Here is an 18,384-nt window from a genome sequence, read left to right as displayed (position 1 = left end):
ACAAATGATTAAGTTTAAATATAGGTTGCAAACACATCTTGGTATTTATGGTATGCTATTAAGTTTTTATTGCCACTTATTTGGAAAGGCAGGTCTAACTTATATTTGTATGGTTCCAGTTGCATTCAGTCTTATTCTCAGCACTCTGCTGTTGCTCCATTTGGAGCAGCCCTTTCCATTAAGAATTGTACCGTTTGAGTCCTGTGATGGTAGGTTGGGTTTTGCTTAAGTAATGAGATCATTACAGCTAATGGCTTCTCATTTTAACTGTTCAAAATAAGACACCAGCAGCTTGATCTTCAAGAAAGCTGACCAAGTTTTGTTCCAACTGTGGGAGCTACAAGTTTTCAGGATTTCTGAAAAATGGTACACTGGTTAACCCAAATGAATAGCCTCCTAAAATAGCTCTCAGTGGGTGCGTCTACATGTGGCCATACGGTGCCATTGTTACTGCACTGTGATTTAGTACTTCATTTTGGAAGTACTAAATGATGGCGCAGTAGCAGCCTGTACTGCTCTGTACCCGCCATGCACAGTTATTTTTAGCTGCTATGTCACCGTAGCAGCGCGGTATAATGAGGGAGCATGTTGCTACAGCAACATAGCTGCAGCATCACGGTTTTTGCCCGTCAACATTACAACGACATAGCATCACGTGTAGACACGCCCGGTATTTCTTTGAATGGTACAATCGGGGCCATATGTTATATTAGACTGCATTGCACTGGGATTTAAGAGATCGGGATTCTTGTCTTGGGTCTTCTGTTCTTTGGTTGAGTGACCTTCAGTAAGTCATTTCACCTCTCTGCCTCAGTTTTCCTGTCTGTGAAATGGAAGTGATGCTCCCTTTTTGAAGTATTTTGAGATCTACTGATGAAGAGCATTGTATAAGAACACTGCATATAAGCACAGTAATGAGTTGTGTAATCTGGGCCTGCAAACAGCTGCCTATTACCCTGTACAGTAGCAGCAGTAAAGATGTGAAATTTACTTCCCTAATTGATCCTTGTGGCTCCTTTCTCTCCTGTGGGTGCTGATGCAGGGGAAACAGCCAGAGACCAGTTGTTTCTATTCCATGATTTGGTAGTGCCTGGCCAAGGAACAGGAGAGTAAGAGGAGGGGGAAAAGATAAAGTACTGGAGGGGAGAGCAGAGGACCAACAGGTTGTAGAAAACTGCCAACATTTCTTTCACTGTTGTAGGAAGGTCTTACTGCTACAAAAAAACCAACGGGTGCTCTGGGGCCTCTTCCTGACCTCTCATTTCCTTGCCAGGAGAATGTCCTGAGAGGCACATATTTAGGAGCTATCTTGTTTCACTCAACATGTGGCTGAGTTTTTAAATTGTCCAAAGTAGGTAAAGTGTAGAAGGGAAACCATTTCAGTGTGTACATATGTTGCATGAGACTTACTGCAGAAATCATAAAATGAAGTCAAAGGATAGGTTGTAAATGGAGTTTGGTAACTAAAAACCACTGATCAAGGATTGTTGGGGAAATTTTCAAGCTGGTCTAGCCATGGAGCAGAGGTATCATGAAAACAAAAAATTGAACAAATAGTAATAATTGGATTGGACAAGTGTGATAGGAGAGGGTTGTCACCTCTCATTGGCATTTTGTTTAGGAGACTAGTGGGCACTACTCTCAATACTGTAATGGTAATTGGGCATCCCTACTAACCTCAGTCATTGTGACTAATTTCACTAATGTAGAGCAAAGGAATAGCCATCACACCATGAGGCCTTTTTTCTTTTCTAGGCCCTGTATTCTACTATAGATACAGCTTTAGCAAGGGACCCATTGCAGCTAGGTTAATTCTTGGAGTGTGCACGATATCTGACACTTTGTTCATCTGCTGTCCAAAACCCTTGCCTGGTGACAAGACTGGATAACAAGTAAAGGCATTCCTATAAATTCTATGAAGATGCTATTAACTTTTAATGGGGTTATAACTGGGTCTTTGACTCGGTTATATCTGTGGTGTAGACAGGGTTGGAGAGACAATCTAAGTATATGTCACAGGCTTCAGAGTTGCACCCTGTTGAGGGGGATGAAGGCACTTCACAGTGCACTCTCAGGATATCCATCAGCAGCTCCAGAAAGAAGGTGTTATATTAGCTCAACTCTGGGAGGTTGTCTTCACAGCTTACAAAAAGCTAGAAACAGTCTCTACTTTCACAACGCTTTTTTGAAGAAATCAAAGGGGAAAATGCCACTTGTGCCGAGAAGAAATTCTTACTTGGCTTTGGAATGAAGCACTTGCATTAAATCCCAAGTTTACCAGCTTTGATTAAAATGGGGAAAAAAAATCCAAACTCTCTTACCATTAATTGGGAGTTGTTTGTCAGAATGAATTGTCATCATCTTCCCGGGGGGTTGTTAATTGCAGGAAATGATCAGTCTAGTAGAAATAGATAAAGTCGTTCAAAAATAATAAATGAATTCATCATGATTTCCATGTATAAAACACAGCCTTTGGGGTAACATCCATTTTCCAGTATAACAAGGCAGGACAGGTAGGGGGATGCTAAGCCTGCTGTGCTACCCCTGAGACCTAACGGGAGCAGAACATAAAAATGAGCCTCTTTATCAATTTGAAGCAAACCTAATCTTTGCGATCATGGCTGTGGTCTAAATCTATTAGAGCTGTTCAGATTCAGTGTCCTTGGTGTCACTGGAAGATGACCTGAATTGTGAACAATAAACTTGTATATTATAATTCACATTTGGAGATATGTGCTTAGGAAGTGAAACCGACAGTCAGTGTTTTGTGTCTATCCTTAAGTCGACAAAGAGTCTATATAAAATGACAGGTGCATTTTTAGGAAAAGGCGGCCCATAATGTTTTCTATTTAGTAGGTGACAGCGTGTCCCAAAATAACACAAGCTTAAGGGGCAGTAACAAGCACGATTATTAAAGGCTAGTGGCTTCTCAATTCATACAAATTGAATTCTTTCATAGGCTGAAGGGCTGGGAAACTCGAGTGAAGAGTGTAGAGCACTGAAATAGAATTAGCATGTAAAGTGATTTTATATATGCAGCCTTGTAGCCACCAAGTTTGGATTTGAGCAAGAAATCTCATTACTTATCTTGTAAAAGAAGTAATTCTTAAATTCCCCATTTGCTATTGCTGATATAAAGGTTCTGCATATGAATAATAGTTTTCTGTAGTTGCCCAAAGATAGTGGGTTATTGAATTGACAAAGATCCATCTCTTCTAACACCCCCCACTTTCTCTTTTACAGAGTAACTGATTTAGGAAATACTAAAAGAAGATTGTATTTATCAACAGTCCAGAAGGAGTTGTCTATAACTCCTCTGCATGCAAAAATTCCTCTTTTTATGATCAAGCGCAAAATAGTAGGTATTTTAAGAACGTTACTTAATGTGCAATTTAACTTAGTTTGTTTGTATTGAACTATATATACATATGTAAATCTATTTTATTAAGATTGGTGTCATGTTAATGGATGCGACTTCCTCAAGACATTGTTGAGGAGACATGTATCATGCTCTGTGTGTGCGCATGTATGTGTGTGTGTTCACTGAACTCCCCCCGCACTGAGTGATAGACAAGCTGCTCAGTAGCAGGTAGCACAAGCAGCACACGTTATATTTCTGGAGCAATTAACATGTTAATCGTGCTATAAACAGCAACTGACCACACATTCAAATTTATGGAGCCGTAACATGGCCAACCAGCCACACAGATATTACTCAAAAATATGTGAAATCTTTGTGGCAGGTTAGTATGGTGCCGTAAACTGAACGTGTGACGTGCCCCGTCATCCTGATGACAAGTGTAAGCTGATTGTCAGCATCAGGATGCGGGCTTGCCAGGACTGACACCTTCAAGAGCCTTGCCATGCAGCCCCCAATCTAAGTTTCTTTAAGGTGCTAGACCCTGGCAAGCCTCAAGGCATGGCGCAGCTCTGGAGTGTGACACTCACTGATCCTGAGGATCAGGCAGGGACAGCTTGGATCTGAACCAGGACTGGGGCTGCCTGGTCCTGAATCCTGATGCTCAAATGAGCGTCAGGGTCCAGCGTGGGGTAGCCCCAGGGTTCAGGACAAAGCTACCCCTTGCCCAGTTGGCAGGATCAGGTTGGAGGCAGCTCCAGGTCCCGAACCCAGCTATCCCCCAGAGGGTGCTGGGTGTACAGCTAGGGATGGGGGAGCTGCTTCTATCCTCAGTTGCATGTGCTGGTTTAAAGAGGTGCCTGACAGGAGCAGCAGGGGAGAGGGGAGCTTTTTCCATCTCCAGCTGCACATGTCCCTTTAAAAAGATGCCCAGCATGAGCGGCTGGGCGTGAGGGAGCTGTTCCCACCCTACACTGCTTGTGCAGGCACTTCTTTAAGCCAGCAGCGTGCAGCAAGGGAGGTGAGAGCTCCCCCATCCCCAGCCACACCCTTGGGGCACAGCAAGCCTGACACAGGGAAGCCTCTCCCCGATGCCAAGATTACTGCGCTTGGGAACATAAAAAAGCGCATGGACATTCATTCATTCGAGGCTCCCAGCTTCATGCACACATTTTAAAGGTCCAGAGCTCTGTAAACCCAGCATCAGGGAAAGGCTCCCTGATGTTGGGCTCATGGCACTGTGGACCTTTATAAAGTGGGCACGCAGCTGGGACTCAGATGCCTGTGGAAGTGGCACCTGGAGTGTGGGGAGCTCCCAGTTCCCCGGTTGCTGTTTTCAGGTGTGTGGGGGGTGAAGCTCAAGGGCTGGGAACTTTCTGCTCCCTGCTTGCAGGTACCCCCTATTTCTAGGTGCCCACCACTCCCCAGTTGTGTGTGGCATGGTGGGTTGCATGATTTGGGGACTGGAGCATAATATTCCTCAGACTCCAACTGCATGACTGCCTTCATCCCTGCCTGCAGCCTGAGTGACAGCCGAAGCCGAGGTGGGCCGCGGAGCTGTGGTATAGTCGGTGTTTTCTGGCTGTTATAACAGATCTCTGGTGCTTCCTATTCTGCTACACTCCCTTGATTTTGTTACTTTCTATTCAAACACATCATGTCACTTCCCACTTGCCTTTCTCTCTGGCTACTGCTCGTCTACCTATATAAACCCATAGCCTCTGCATCAGGTTTTTACTCTTGTATCATCTTGACCCTTCTGTCCTGATAAATTTTGAACTCCTGCTGTCTTTCCAGTCTTAGTATCATTCATGACCAAACTCCATCTCTCCAATTCTCCTCCCTTGCAGTCCTTGAACTTCCTATCCTCTCCTAAACCTTTGTCTCCTTTAATGGAATTCAGGGTCAGTAACCTTTTCAGCTGCCTCTTGGTTTTTTTGGCCGATTCTAAAAAGCATGAAAACGACCGGTTTCAAAATAATAGAATAAAAATCAACCTCCACTCTTTTTAGAATTTCACCACATCATATGATAAGCATTTAGCAGAACAGAAATCTGAGCAGTTAGTGGGCACCTTGTAGAGAGCCAGCGGTGTCAAATACTGCCACTTTAAAGAAGTATCTGAAGATGAGATGAGTGAGTTTACTAAAAATGTTTAAGAGTATGTATACGCTGCACAAATACATAACGTTTATAGGATACTTCACAGCTTCATATACTTCACAGATAGATATAAGGCTTGATAGTAGAGAAAATATTTCACAGATTCAAAAATGTATTAAGGGTTATTTTAAAATAGTTTAGTTGAAGGCAGTTGTATTAACTTCGTACTTTTAAATTCCATGAGTTTTTCTACTTTTACGGCAAGAACTGTTATTTAAAAATGAATATGCATCAGCCCATACCCTTGAAGTAGTTATTAATTCAAGATCCATTGAAATAAATTATTTTTCTTCAATATAGTTTCAATTAGTTGATCTTGGTGTCAAGCTAACAATAATGTTTCAGGACTAAAGTACGCATTAATGGACAATAAATTAAGATCAATCAGAATATGAACTTCAGTTATAAGGTTTAATTCAGACAATAAATCATTCACCAGAAATCTGACTAAACATTCTGATCAGTTATAATGAGAAAATGTTTTAATAACTTTAATCCTTGAACAGCCTCCGTATCTTAAGGTTAGGTCTAAATTCTTTGGACACTGAATATGTAACTATGTTTTGAGCTTGTTGGCTGTCCAGCTTTTTATTGTACGTCTTGGTGGAAGCCATGTTGCTCTTTCTGATCAAAATTAACATTTCTGCACATCTAAGATTGTATGTCTGTGAACATGTTGATCATTACTGGTGGCTCCTCTCTTCAGTGTAAAATCAGTATTTCTACAAACATGTTAGTCTTCTATAAATAGGGGAATATTTGTCATGCGTAATTCAGTGCTGTTTCCAAATACATCTCTTGTTATTCATGGAAGCCAGGTGGAGCATGGTTTGTATTCTTACATGTTGATTGCTCTACCGCAGTTTTATAAGTGATGCCATTTTTTGAGCAAGATAACTTCTCCAGCAGTAGACTTAGAAATGTCAGTTATGATTAAAATTTGCATTTCTGTTCCATTGCGTAGTTTATTCATAATAAGTATTCCTTACCTTTTTGAACTTCCAGAATTAGGGGCTGAACAATAATGGATGCCATTTTCGTCTAAGGTTGGCTGGGAGTAGATTTAAAGCGTGCACCTGATTTCTACTGCCTCCCCTCCCCCAATAATGTTTTACATTTGACATTTAGAAATTGGGTTTTTTTTATAATAGATTCTTTTTCCCCTTCTATTTTTTAGGAGAATACTGATTTGTATTATATTCCACACAAGAGAAATTTTCCGCTACTTATCTATCAATACTATACAAAAATGAGCCTCATGCAGATGTTAACCTGTTAAAATAAAATCGAAACTGACAGGTGCAGAAGCTATTGGAACAATACAAGAACATTTAGTGCAGCGATACTATACAATTTTTGTCACAATGTTTTATGACCCTACTGGGAAAATCGTCCTGTAGGCTTTGTCTGTATAAGAAATTCTATTTAAACAGTAATTTTAACCATCTGGTCATGATGCTGTTCTCAACTTTGCTGACAACCTTGGACAAGAACAGGTCATATGTGACATGATTATCTACTATACTTCTGGTATCTTTCTGGCAAACTTGGTTGGCATCAAGTTAGCAATTCAGTAGTTAAAAAATTGTTTAAACAGGATAATTTCCTAAAGCACCAAAGGCCCTTATAATTTCATTGCTTGGAAGAAGGATTGAGAGGTCAGTACCTGGAGCTGTATTAGTACAAGTTATCAAACAGCATTTCAGCATAGTCTGCAGAAATACTGAGGCACTAAAGTGAAGTTAAAAAAATAAAGTAATTTTGAAAGGAAAAAATATTTATCAAAGCACTAGCAGTTAACAATTTTTTTAACTGTTTTCTTTAGTTGTTAGCTATAAAACCATTCTCTGTGGATATGCCAGGTATTAGTGCTCATTTGAGTATGCAGTCATCAGTTTACGTGCAGATATTGATTTCTGGATATAGTGATTATTGTAGGTACAAATACAACAGTAATAACTGCAATAATATTTTTAAATAGCAAAACACAATGGCATAATAGAAAACTGCCAATGACTAATCCCATACCACAGTTTCGAATAGTAGAGAGTTAAACGTTATCACTGTAGTGCAATAATTTGAGAATTGAACTAAAAATGTTTTGTTTCTCTTTTCTAGTGGTGTAATCTGTGTATTGACTTAGTAGCGTTCACCAGTGAAATATTCAAAGGCGCTGTCTTCCAGTCTTTGGATGGAATCATTATCTCAGCTAATTGTAAACTCAGAAAAATCTTCACTTTAAAATCAAAGCCTCAAGATACAGCTGAAGGGGATGGTATGTTTATAGATAATATCCTGCAGTGCTGTCATTAATTTTCCTGTTACAGAATCAAAAGCTTCTTGGATCAGTCTTTGGATTAAACATTTCAAGGATTTCTTGAAAAATGGAGTATAGGTCATGCCTATGTATTCTTGGAGTATAGATTACATCAGATGTAATGTAGCTCTGTAGACTAGGGGTTGGCAACCTTTAAGGCAGCTGGGTCTGAAGGTGAGCTGCTGCTTGCACCCTGGCAGGTGGCACTGCCACTGCTTTCCTGGATGCTGCTCTAAAGGCATAACTCTCTGCAGTGCCCAAACCGCCTGCTGCCACAGCCCCAGCCTTCCCTGCTTTGAGCTGGGAGCTGCTGTCTTGCTCTTGTCCCCCTGTTGCAGCTTCCCCAGCTGCTCCTCTTGCCTGTTGTCACTGACTGCTGCCAACAGTGAAAGCAGTGACAACAGAACCAGGAAAAGGGTAAAGGGCAGCACCAGTGAAGCCACGTAAAAATAGTTTGGTGCAGAGGAATGAAAGGTTAAGACGAGGGACTTGCTACAAGGAGCTACACTGCAGCAGGTGGAGGGGACCTACAGGTACCCTCTCTGGATCAGCACTGGTGCCTGTCACCCACTACTGTGCCCCATCCTGGGAGGGGTGGGGAGCAAATGCCACTACTGTCCAGACTCCAGGGGTCCATGGATGCAGCCACTTGGAAGGACAGACCCAGCCTGTAAGCCATAGGTTGCCAACCCCTGCTATAGAGCATCACCTTCATCAAACCTCTTTTAGGTTAGAACTCCTTTGATTATTTTGGCCCAGAAAAGGATTTCACAGAGTAGTCTAGAAGAAAATGCAAAACAATCAAATGAGCTATATTTCACCAGTTCCCAAATTCAGTGCATCTTGGAGCATTAACCAATGATGGAGGCTTCCTTCTTTAAATAACCAGACATATTCACAGGGGCAAGACCATAAGAAAAGGGAACTGTCTAACCCCATCATGTTGTCATAGATATCATGCCCCTGTAGTCTCTATAGTCTGTATGTGCCTGTAGTCTCTGTGCCCCTCACAGTTACTAGCCGGCTTATCTGCAGTATGGTCCAGGTCTGTTGAAAGTAATATTGCAGCAATTTTGCAGCTGAGGAAATGAGAAACCAGGAGTTTGCAGTGACCTTCCCTTCCCTTTCCTGTGTCCCAGGAAATCTCCTGGAGAACATTGAACCCAGTCTGCAGACTCAGTAAACTCTCAATCTGGAGGCTGCCCAGAGCCCGTTTTAAGCCTTTCATGAAGGCTAGTACAGCTGTCACCCTTGTTGCAGTGGCCCCTCTGGGCTGTTGCAGCGTCATCTGTTGCTAAGCCCAAAACGCCCCTTCTTGATCAGTGCATAGTTGGTTAATTTAATTATTATTAAAAACTTTTTCAAAATATTTACTGAGCCTTGCAAAAAGTGTAGAGGGAGCCATGGTTCTCATTAGACAAAATTACAGAATAAATTGGACATGTGATGAACATGGTAATAGGATGACAAGTTCCAAAACCAGCATATAGAGGTGGGGATTTTCTTATCAATTTAGGTAGCATGAATTCCTCAAGGACTCATTTTGAAAGGTGTCACACAAAACATATTAGCATATTTTCAAGAGCAGTCTGAACAGAGGGAGTACTCAATAGATGTATGTGAAAAGTCCTGCCAATGCATCTTGCAGCATGGGGAGAAAACGCATGGGGGCAGATGAGGAACATCAAGGGAGACACTAAGTAGGTAGCTTGGACAGGGTAGTGGAAGCAGGAAGAAAAGGCCCTGAACATTAGGGGTGGTAGAGGATTTTAAAGTGCTTTAAAGCACCTAACTCCCTGAGTACCTCACCTGATTTTGTGCTTTTCAAAGTGATCTGGTACAGTCTCTTGCATGTGAATAGTAGCCACTGAAGCTCAATAGAGGAAACAGTGTCAGCATTCACATGGCCCAAGTTGTGAAGAGATTGCGATTATAGATAACTGGCAGTAATTATATCTATTTTGGAACCATGTAGACTGATACAGAGGTTGTTCTAAAGAATGTGTCTGTCCATGACTTAACACACTGTGCCTTTTTATGTATTATCACATTGATTGCACGCAGCGTCCCAATCCAAGCCATTCTTAATTGTCCAAAGAGACATCAGAGAGGCATTCTGCTTGATGCTGTTGTATCCAGGTTATTTAAGTTTGTAAAAGATTCTGTTTTGAAGGACTGCTGTTTGCTTCACAGACCAGTGCGGTGTGTGCAAGCATCCCTTTCAGTATCTGTTATGTCCTTCATATTCAAACCTTGGCTGAGTGGCTTCCGAGGCTGACAGCTGAAAGGGGATACTGAGAAAAAAGACAATTGGCAATGTCCTTATTTCAACTGATGTGACAGTGGATTGTTCAAATGTTGAATCGAAGCTGGCTCAGGGTAACATTTTCCATCTTTGTTTAGTATTAGATTAGATAGCAAGTGCCTACAAGATACTTAATTGGCTGTGAGAATACTGTGTTTTCAGTGTGGACTCGTGGTAGGTTGTAGTGAATTCATCTTCTGTATAAAGAAATGGGACACCATGAAGCTAGTTCACATTTTTTTGTGATAAGGTTTTTAGAACAAATTATTCTTTGCAGAATGAATCATGAACCAAATCAGAAAGTCCAGTATGGTCTCAGTTGGTACATATGATGCTAAAGGTACTTAACCAGTTTTAATTAAGTTCCATACTAGTATTACATGTTGTTTCTCCTTTCCATTCTCCAGTTTTTAAGCCAGTGTAAAAATGTCCTTAATGAGCTGCAAAATTCAAAGTGTGATGTGGGTAATGGAATGAGTAGACAGTTTTAATAAATTGCATGCATGGCCCTGTGTTGCATTTTGGATTATCACATTCTGTGATTATTACACAGCTCCTGGGCATTAATATTTTCTGTGCAATTATGAATTTTCCTTATCTAGAGAAATGTTACAATTAGGAAACTGCCCAGGGTTTAGTTGCATTAAAATAGCCCCATACTATATTCTCAATTATAGATTAACAATAATTATTATTATTTATAAACTTTCAATTAACTTTTAATATTTTGATCAAAGTTGGCTTGTTATCTAAGAAAAGCAGGGGCCAGATATTCAGCTGGCTTAAATCAATTTAAGTCCAGTGAAAGTGCCGAAGTTAAGATGATTTATATCTGCTGAGGTGCTAGCTCTGTGTGTATGTTCAGTGGTTATTCTTGTTTCCAGGTTCAGAGTTGGAGATCTTCTTTCATATTAGCACCTGGAAAGTTATTTTCCATGCAAGAGCAATTAGGTGAAAGGGAAAGAAATATTTTACTATGCTGACAGCTTTTCATTATATGACTACATTTTTAGGCCTAATCTCTAGTTTCTACCCTAATCTGTCTTGAAGATGCATAAAAAAATCATTTAAGCAGTGAGCACTGCTTTCTCATTTAACCATCTTGTCATATTTATTGTTTTATCACTTTTTTGTAAGAAAACCAGAGTCCAATTGTGCTATTCCTTGTCCGAGCCTATAAGAAAAATATGGTCCCTTTCCCAAAGGGTTTATGGTTTAAGTATAAAACAAGAAACAGCTTTATGTTTGCTTAATCAGGATTAGAAAATGAAGGTTGAAAGCTGATAGGGATCTTTGAAGTCCAGTATTAGGTGAATAAGTAGATTCCATATTGCAAAGATTTAAGAATATTTCTCTAGAGGCTGAAGTTCATTCCCACTCCTGTTTTAGTATTTCACTTTATTAAACTAGGTTGTAGGAAGATACCTTTTTAGTTAAAGATGACAAGTGCACCTACAGCTTACTGCCAGATTCTTCTTCCTTTATCCATATGATTTGATTTTTTCCTTGCCCACATGCTGCTTATGGAAACTAGGCTAATATGACTTAGTTTGATTCTATCTTATCAAAAATGTGAAGGGTTTTTTCTTAACACTGCAAGAATGATTCAACATCTGGAAAATTTGCACTATAGAGAGAGACTTAGAAAAGTCAGTTCATGTAGATAATGCAAGAGAAGGTTAAGAGGTGACTTGATCAGTCTCTTCAAAAAGAGAGAGATTTTAATGGTTAGCTGCACTTTAGCAGGAAAAGGAGAAATCAGATACAAAGCTTGAAGCTGAAGCTAGGCAAATTCAGGCTAGAAATAAGGTGGAAAGAGTAATCAGCCATTGCAGTCAACTTACTTAGCAATATATAGTTGATTCTCTAATGTTTAAAATTCTTAAATGAATCTTTTTAAAAATATGCTCCAGTTCATACAAAAAATGATCAGCTTGAGTCAAAGCTTACTGGACGAGCTAGTAACCTGTGATAGGAAGTCAAGCTTCAGTAGTACTTGAATTGACAAGACTTTGGTTTTGTACCACCTAGTACTGTGTTGATGTCATCAACAGCTAACAAAAAATTGGGTTTATAAATTAATTTGTAATGTTTGTATATGTGATTAAGGGCACATTTACACATGATGCTACGTCACTATAGCAGTGTTGACTATTTGACTTTGAGACTATGAAAACAGCGCAGAGTATGAAACACCAGACTCCATTTTTAACCTGCAATTTCCCTTTGCAAGTACTGTGATTCCCTTTAAATGAAGCTACATTATAGGACAACATGGATGATGCAGAGGGTGGCTTGTTAGAGCTTCAAAATCTTTGAGTGCTACACCAGAGAAGCAACTGAAATTGAGCAAAAGGTAAAAAGAAAAAGCAGACCCAGTTAATCAGGGTCTGAAAGTTTGCTGCTTAGAATCGGTAATATAATGTAGACTGAAATAGTTCCGAGATGCAAGGGCACCTGCCTCATGCTTTGAACACTCTTATTTTTAAAGCAAACAAATTACTGCACTTTTTCTGAACACCAAAGCCAAGATTGAATAGTGGAGATCACTAGTATTATTAGGGCTCAGTTATTTGCTTCTTCAGTAATTCTTCCTTTACCTACTGCTACCACTGATTTCAATACAATTTTGCATGCTCAGCCTAGCTGAAAATGAGAACGATGAAGTATTCTAACTTAAGCTTAATTTTCATCAAAGTAATAAACGCAGTGCATAGTTAGCCCAGTCATTTGCAGACTTGTCAGTTTAATAATAGTTTACATTTTGGGCTTAAACATCTTTGCCTTTAATTTTAGAGATGCATGGTTTATTCACAGCTAATGAACCCACTGATGTCATTCCTCGAGCCTGCCAGTTAAATCTAGATGTGCCACAAGTTACACAGCTGCTGAACATGACTAAACTTCGCCAACCAGAAACACGATTTGGAAGTCATCCCTTAACTTCATCAGAATCAGGTATGCTGTCATACTGAAACTGTTCTCTGTGGGACCTACTGTAATGTAAAGTTCATACAGCAAAACAGATACAGCTCATGTTTCCTGTAAAACTAGGAGTCCAGTTTCGTTACCTTTGACTTCAATTGCACTTGCTTAAAACTGTGCATGGAAAAATGTGCCTGCATTTTGTAGATGCAAGGACCACTATGTGGTCTTGAGCACGTGGCTGCAAGCCTCTGAAATACAACAATAAAATATACTTGAGTACAGCCTTGGGGATGCAAATTCTGATGTTCGTGCATCCGGTGCTGTCATTTTAAAAATGTACATGGGTATTTAAAACAGAATAACATCAGGGAGCTCATGATCTGAAAGGCTGTAACCATCATAGGAATGTGAAAGATTAAAGGATCAATTGTTTAACCGATAAGTGTAGTGAAAACCGGTTAGCCCACCGGTTATCCTTTAGCTAAGGGCAGGCACAGTTTGGCAGGGAAGCGGGGATGGGAAGCTGCGTGGTGCCCAAGCAGGAATCAGAAGGCAGCAGGGCAGGCAGGAGAGAGTGGGGTGGGGAACTAGTACCCAAAGCCTAGCAACTCAGCAATTAAGCAATTAGCTGCTCCTTCACAGGTGCTCCCTCCCTCCCAGCACAGGGCTTCACAGTCTGGCTGGGCTTGCCACCTCCTCCACTCTATCAAAGGGCTCCGGAAGCAGCTCCCATCAGCAGCTATGTCTGAGCTACTGTGTTATCTGTTAATCATTTAACTGATATAATTAGAGGTGATTAAACTAATATATTTTAAATGATATTTACATCCCTAACCCATCATCAATGCTAAAAAAGGAAAAAAAGGAGTTAATGGTGAGGGGGGGAGGGGTCAGGGCTAAGGTTTTGCTTTAGTGTGTGTATTGCTTAATTTTAAAAGTCTTTCAAGAAGTGAGGATATATATAAGGAATGGTGTGAACAAATATTGAAGATTATGGCATTTAAATAAAACTGGTTGTATAGTCTCACTTACAATACTGCATACACTGGTGGTCAGCTCACCTCAAAAAGGATATTGTAAGGCTGGGCAAAAAAGGAATAGCAAGAATGATCAGAGGCAAGGAAATACTCTCATATGGAGATAGCCTGAAATGCTTTGCATTACTTACCATCAAAAAGTGTATATACTAATGAATGGTATAAAGCAGTGATTCAAAACTGGGGTGCCACAGCATCCTAGGGTGCTGTGACAGTCTTTGAAGGGGACTCAGGGAGAGAGGAGATAAGCAAGGTAAGTGCAGGCTCGTTCCTCTTCACTGCAGCTGTGGGTTCTTTGCTGCCAACTGTGCCTCCTCCTTCAAGCCGGTTAGTAGTATACTAAATAAATTAGTTTTTGAATCAGGGTGCCACTCAATTCACAAAAGGGATATAGGGATGCTACGAGTCTAAAAAGGTATATATAATGATACAGAGAAGCAAATCAAGACTTTCTGTTCTTTCCGTCTTGAAAAGCAGAGCAAAGCAAGGGATATTTAGTAAAATCAGTGGAAAAACCTGTAGTGATCACTGGATTCAGTAAATACAGGCATACAAGGGCTAAGAAGAACTGAACAAACTTTAATTGTGGATCAGTAGGCTACCTCTGTAGACCCCAACTCGCTGACTAAAGAACTGCTCCCTAATTCAGGGTCCATCTCCCAATTCCCACCTTCCTCCGTCTTCTGTTTGGGAGCACCTTTAAATTAGCACCTCTAAGTTATAACTTCTATCACTACAAAAACTGTTAGAAGGAGATAATTGACCCATGTGATTAAATTGCGCTTAAGATTCCAAGAGGTTGAATATTTGTACAGAGACCAACAATATCCAGAGTTATTTCATGACAGTAGAAATTTGGGGAGGGATATTAAGCTGCATGCTTAACAATTTTGCCAGTCTTTCTTGAGCTGAGGTTAAACAATCTGCTTTGCAAGCATCTCTGCAAGTCCTTACTGCAGGGTTCTTACCCCATGGTTTGAAAATCCTGGCTTTGGTCATTGTCAGAGACACTTGGCTGCAAAAGCATAGGCCTCTCTGAACCAGGTCGTCTCTGAGGGCATCTATACACATGCTCCAGGGTGGGGGCAGGGTGCTTTAATTAGAGTGGCTCTCTCAGCTCTAATTAAAGCACCCACAGTGTCATATGCGACATGAATACAGCATCACATATATTCAGTGTCCCATGCCTCAAAATGGTGATGGGGACACTTAACCAAGGCTTAGGTGCCCCAAGGTGCAATGCTACCCTGCCGTCCCTCTGAGACGCACTGCTTTAGCTGAACTGTTGGTCTCTTCCCACATGACGTGCCTGTTTCTGTATTTACGTGTCTACACTGGACATGCGCATAACATTTTATGTGCTGTTAAGGTGAGGCTTGGCAGAGACCAAGCGCCAAGACTATGCGCCACATCTCTTCACTTCTTGTTACAAAAGTTATTTCTCTTTCTAAACAATTCTGTAACAACAAAAATAGCCTTATTAAAAACCTGCAGCAAAATACAGTCATTAAGAATTCAAATATGTTAGTATCATATACCTGTGAAAAATATACATAAAAAGGTAACAGGACTTATTTTAAAATATAATTTCAGATAATTTAGGGTTGAGAGAGTTGTAATTATTCATTATTTTTATTCCATTTTTCCCCATGACAGCCTGTTCTGGTTTAATTTTACAAGACATTTAATTAAATGTTTGAATAAAAATTCAAGGCTACCCCAAGAATTTTAAGCATCTTTTTACTTTAAAGTTCAAGGACACCATGATGCATTGCAGTAAAAGGGTATTTGGAGAACTCGTAACTGAACTATTAATTAATTCTTTTTATTCCTGAGCTAAAAATTCTTGATAGATGTTATAGCTGAGCCTGCCCATGAATTAGCAAGTAATACGTCACTGTGTCTTAGCGAGATGGTGAAGCTGGACTCTCATTGGAGAACGTTTTCCATTTAATCTCATGATCATATGTTATTCAAGTGGAATAGAAACATGGAAGAGTCTCCATTCAGGGACTGTTCCTACTAGGTCCTTGGTAGCATGCACCTTCATCGCCTTGAGACTGAGTACATAGAAACTTAAAAAGATCTTTGAACAGTCACTAGTGAATGTGAATAATATTCATTGCCACAACACTATGTTCACATAAATCACAACATTTGCTTCTGAATGCATGTGCAGTATGAGAAAACAAAATTTAGGAGAAATGCAAAGTGCTGCACCTAGGGAGGAAAAATGTCCAGCACACCTACTGCCTAGGGAATGACCTGCTGGGTGGCACAGAGGTGGAAAGGGATCTTGGAGTCCTAGTGGACTCCAAGATGAACATGAGCCGGCAGTGTGACGAAGCCATCAGAAAAGCCCGTGGCACTTTATCGTGCATCAGCAGATGCATGACAAATAGGTCCAGGGTGGTGATACTTCCCCTCTATCGGGTGCTGGTCAGACCGCAGTTGGAGTACTGCGTGCAATTCTGGGCGCCGCACTTCAGGAAGGATGCGGATAACCTGGAGAGGATCCAGAGAAGGGCCACTCGTATGGGTCAAGGGCCTGCAGACCAAGCCCTACGAGGAGAGACTAGAGAAACTGGACCTTTTCAGCCTCCGCAAGAGAAGGTTGAGAGGCGACCTAGTGGCTGCCTATAAGTTCATCACGGGGGCACAGAAGGGAATTGGTGAGTATTTATTCACCAAGGCGCCCCCGGGGGTTACAAGAAACAATGGCCACAAGCTAGCAGAGAGCAGATTTAGACTGGACATTAGGAAAACTTCTTCACAGTTCGAGTGGCCAAGGTCTGGAACGGGCTCCCAAGGGAGGTGGTGCTCTCCCCTACCCTGGGGGTCTTCAAGAGGAGGTTAGATGAGTATCTAGCTGGGGTCATCTAGACCCAGCACTCTTTCCTGCCTATGCAGGGGGTCGGACTTGATGATCTATTGAGGTCCCTTCCGACCCTAACATCTATGAATCTATGAAAAGAACAGACAAGCATATTGCATAGATTCTTTTTAGTTCATGAACATATGTACGTTGTTTCTGAAAATTAAGAGCATGCTGCAGCTTATAAATTGTTATGTAGGATTCATTTTCTTGAATTACAAATAGAAATGTAACCTGTTCAGGAGCAGTAGTGTTTTGAATGCTTTAAATGAAATTAATAAAACCAGCATGTATTCAGTAAATCATTGTGTCTAATTTGACTAAAAATTTACACTGCTAATTCCTTCAATTCCCAGCCCCTATTAACTAATGACTGTTAGTCAATGTAGAACTGTAGGAAGTAATTTTTTTTTCATTAATGGGACCTCAATTTAATTGAACACAATATCAAGTCTGGTTATGGAAATTGAGCAGTTCAACTCACTAATGACAGGATGTAGTGGTCCACTAAGCACAAATCAAAACCAGTAATTTACTGAAAAATTAGTATTCAGTTTGCCTGAGAGCTTTCATTTCCAGAGAGCATTAGACTTTTCCCCGCCACCCTCACTTATACAAAGAAAGGGCAGCCATATTTCATTTGACCTATACTTTTCAATTGTAGGAATGGAAAAACAGAAAAAGTATTTTATCTACTTAAAACAAAAACAGTAAAAATGTCTGCATCAAAACTAATGATACTACTAATGTTGCTTGGTTTTATCTCAGTGCTACGACTGCCTATGGCCCAACTAATTTAAAACAAGAACCTTTTTCTCATGCTGCATACACATTTCAAATACTGGAGGGACCCGGTTCACTGCTTGCTTTTGTTTTTCTTCGACAATAGTTACATTTTCATCGGATAAATTAAATAAACTGAAATGGAAAGAAAACATGCTTCCTTGGTAGCATACAATATCAAAATTCATATTCATAAATATATGTAAATCTAGTTTTGCATACTCATCCATTATTTCCAAAAAAACTATTATTTAAAGTCCATTTGCAACAGTAAACCCCACTGGAAAGTTATCTAGCTGCTTCTAAGGAAGAAAAAAGTTGCCTTTTTGACAAAGATGCATGTAGCATGCCCACATTCACATGTTGTTCTACAGAACTTTTTTCCTGTATTTCTCTCAGTTTTTTCCTGTTCTTACATCTTCTGAATTAATTTTTCATCCACCAAATAACATAATAGGTTTTGTAGCTGTAATATGAACCTGGTCCAGAATGACCTACACGAGTTACAAGAGCAGTTTAAAGGCTGCATCCTGATGCCAGCCAAACCTCTCCCTATTCATGGTCCAGCCCTTTGCTTCCAAATCCTCTCAGTTATCCTGACAACAGGCCTGTGAGAGG

At 40.4% G+C, this 18,384-nt stretch overlaps 1 protein-coding gene and 1 long non-coding RNA gene across 13 annotated transcripts in view; one reads left to right on the top strand and one right to left on the bottom strand.

Annotated features, from left to right (window-relative positions):
• The window catches only part of LOC109286202 (uncharacterized), a 226,871-nt gene that overhangs the window by 15,482 nt on the left and 193,005 nt on the right, over positions 1–18,384 (bottom strand). The window contains exon 4 of the long non-coding RNA XR_009456020.1: positions 2,322–2,398. This is a non-coding gene — a long non-coding RNA (uncharacterized LOC109286202). The remainder of the gene's footprint in view (positions 1–2,321; positions 2,399–18,384) is intronic.
• Positions 1–18,384, top strand: part of CFAP20DC (CFAP20 domain containing) — a 125,944-nt gene that overhangs the window by 35,520 nt on the left and 72,040 nt on the right. For 10 of the 12 annotated variants that reach the window (XM_059715810.1, XM_014604757.3, XM_059715807.1 and 7 more), the window contains 3 exons: positions 3,244–3,358; positions 7,640–7,796; positions 12,940–13,101. In XM_059715810.1, coding sequence (XP_059571793.1) covers positions 3,244–3,358; positions 7,640–7,796; positions 12,940–13,101 — 434 coding nt within the window. The remainder of the gene's footprint in view (positions 1–3,243; positions 3,359–7,639; positions 7,797–12,939; positions 13,102–18,384) is intronic. The other 2 variants (XM_059715809.1, XM_019499584.2) reach the window with 1 other exon arrangement.

Source organism: Alligator mississippiensis, chromosome 12 (genome assembly GCF_030867095.1).
Source record: "Alligator mississippiensis isolate rAllMis1 chromosome 12, rAllMis1, whole genome shotgun sequence".
NCBI lineage: Eukaryota > Metazoa > Chordata > Crocodylia > Alligatoridae > Alligator > Alligator mississippiensis.
The sequence above is the reverse complement of the archived record's forward strand: the minus strand, read 5'-3'. Positions and strand labels throughout refer to the sequence as shown.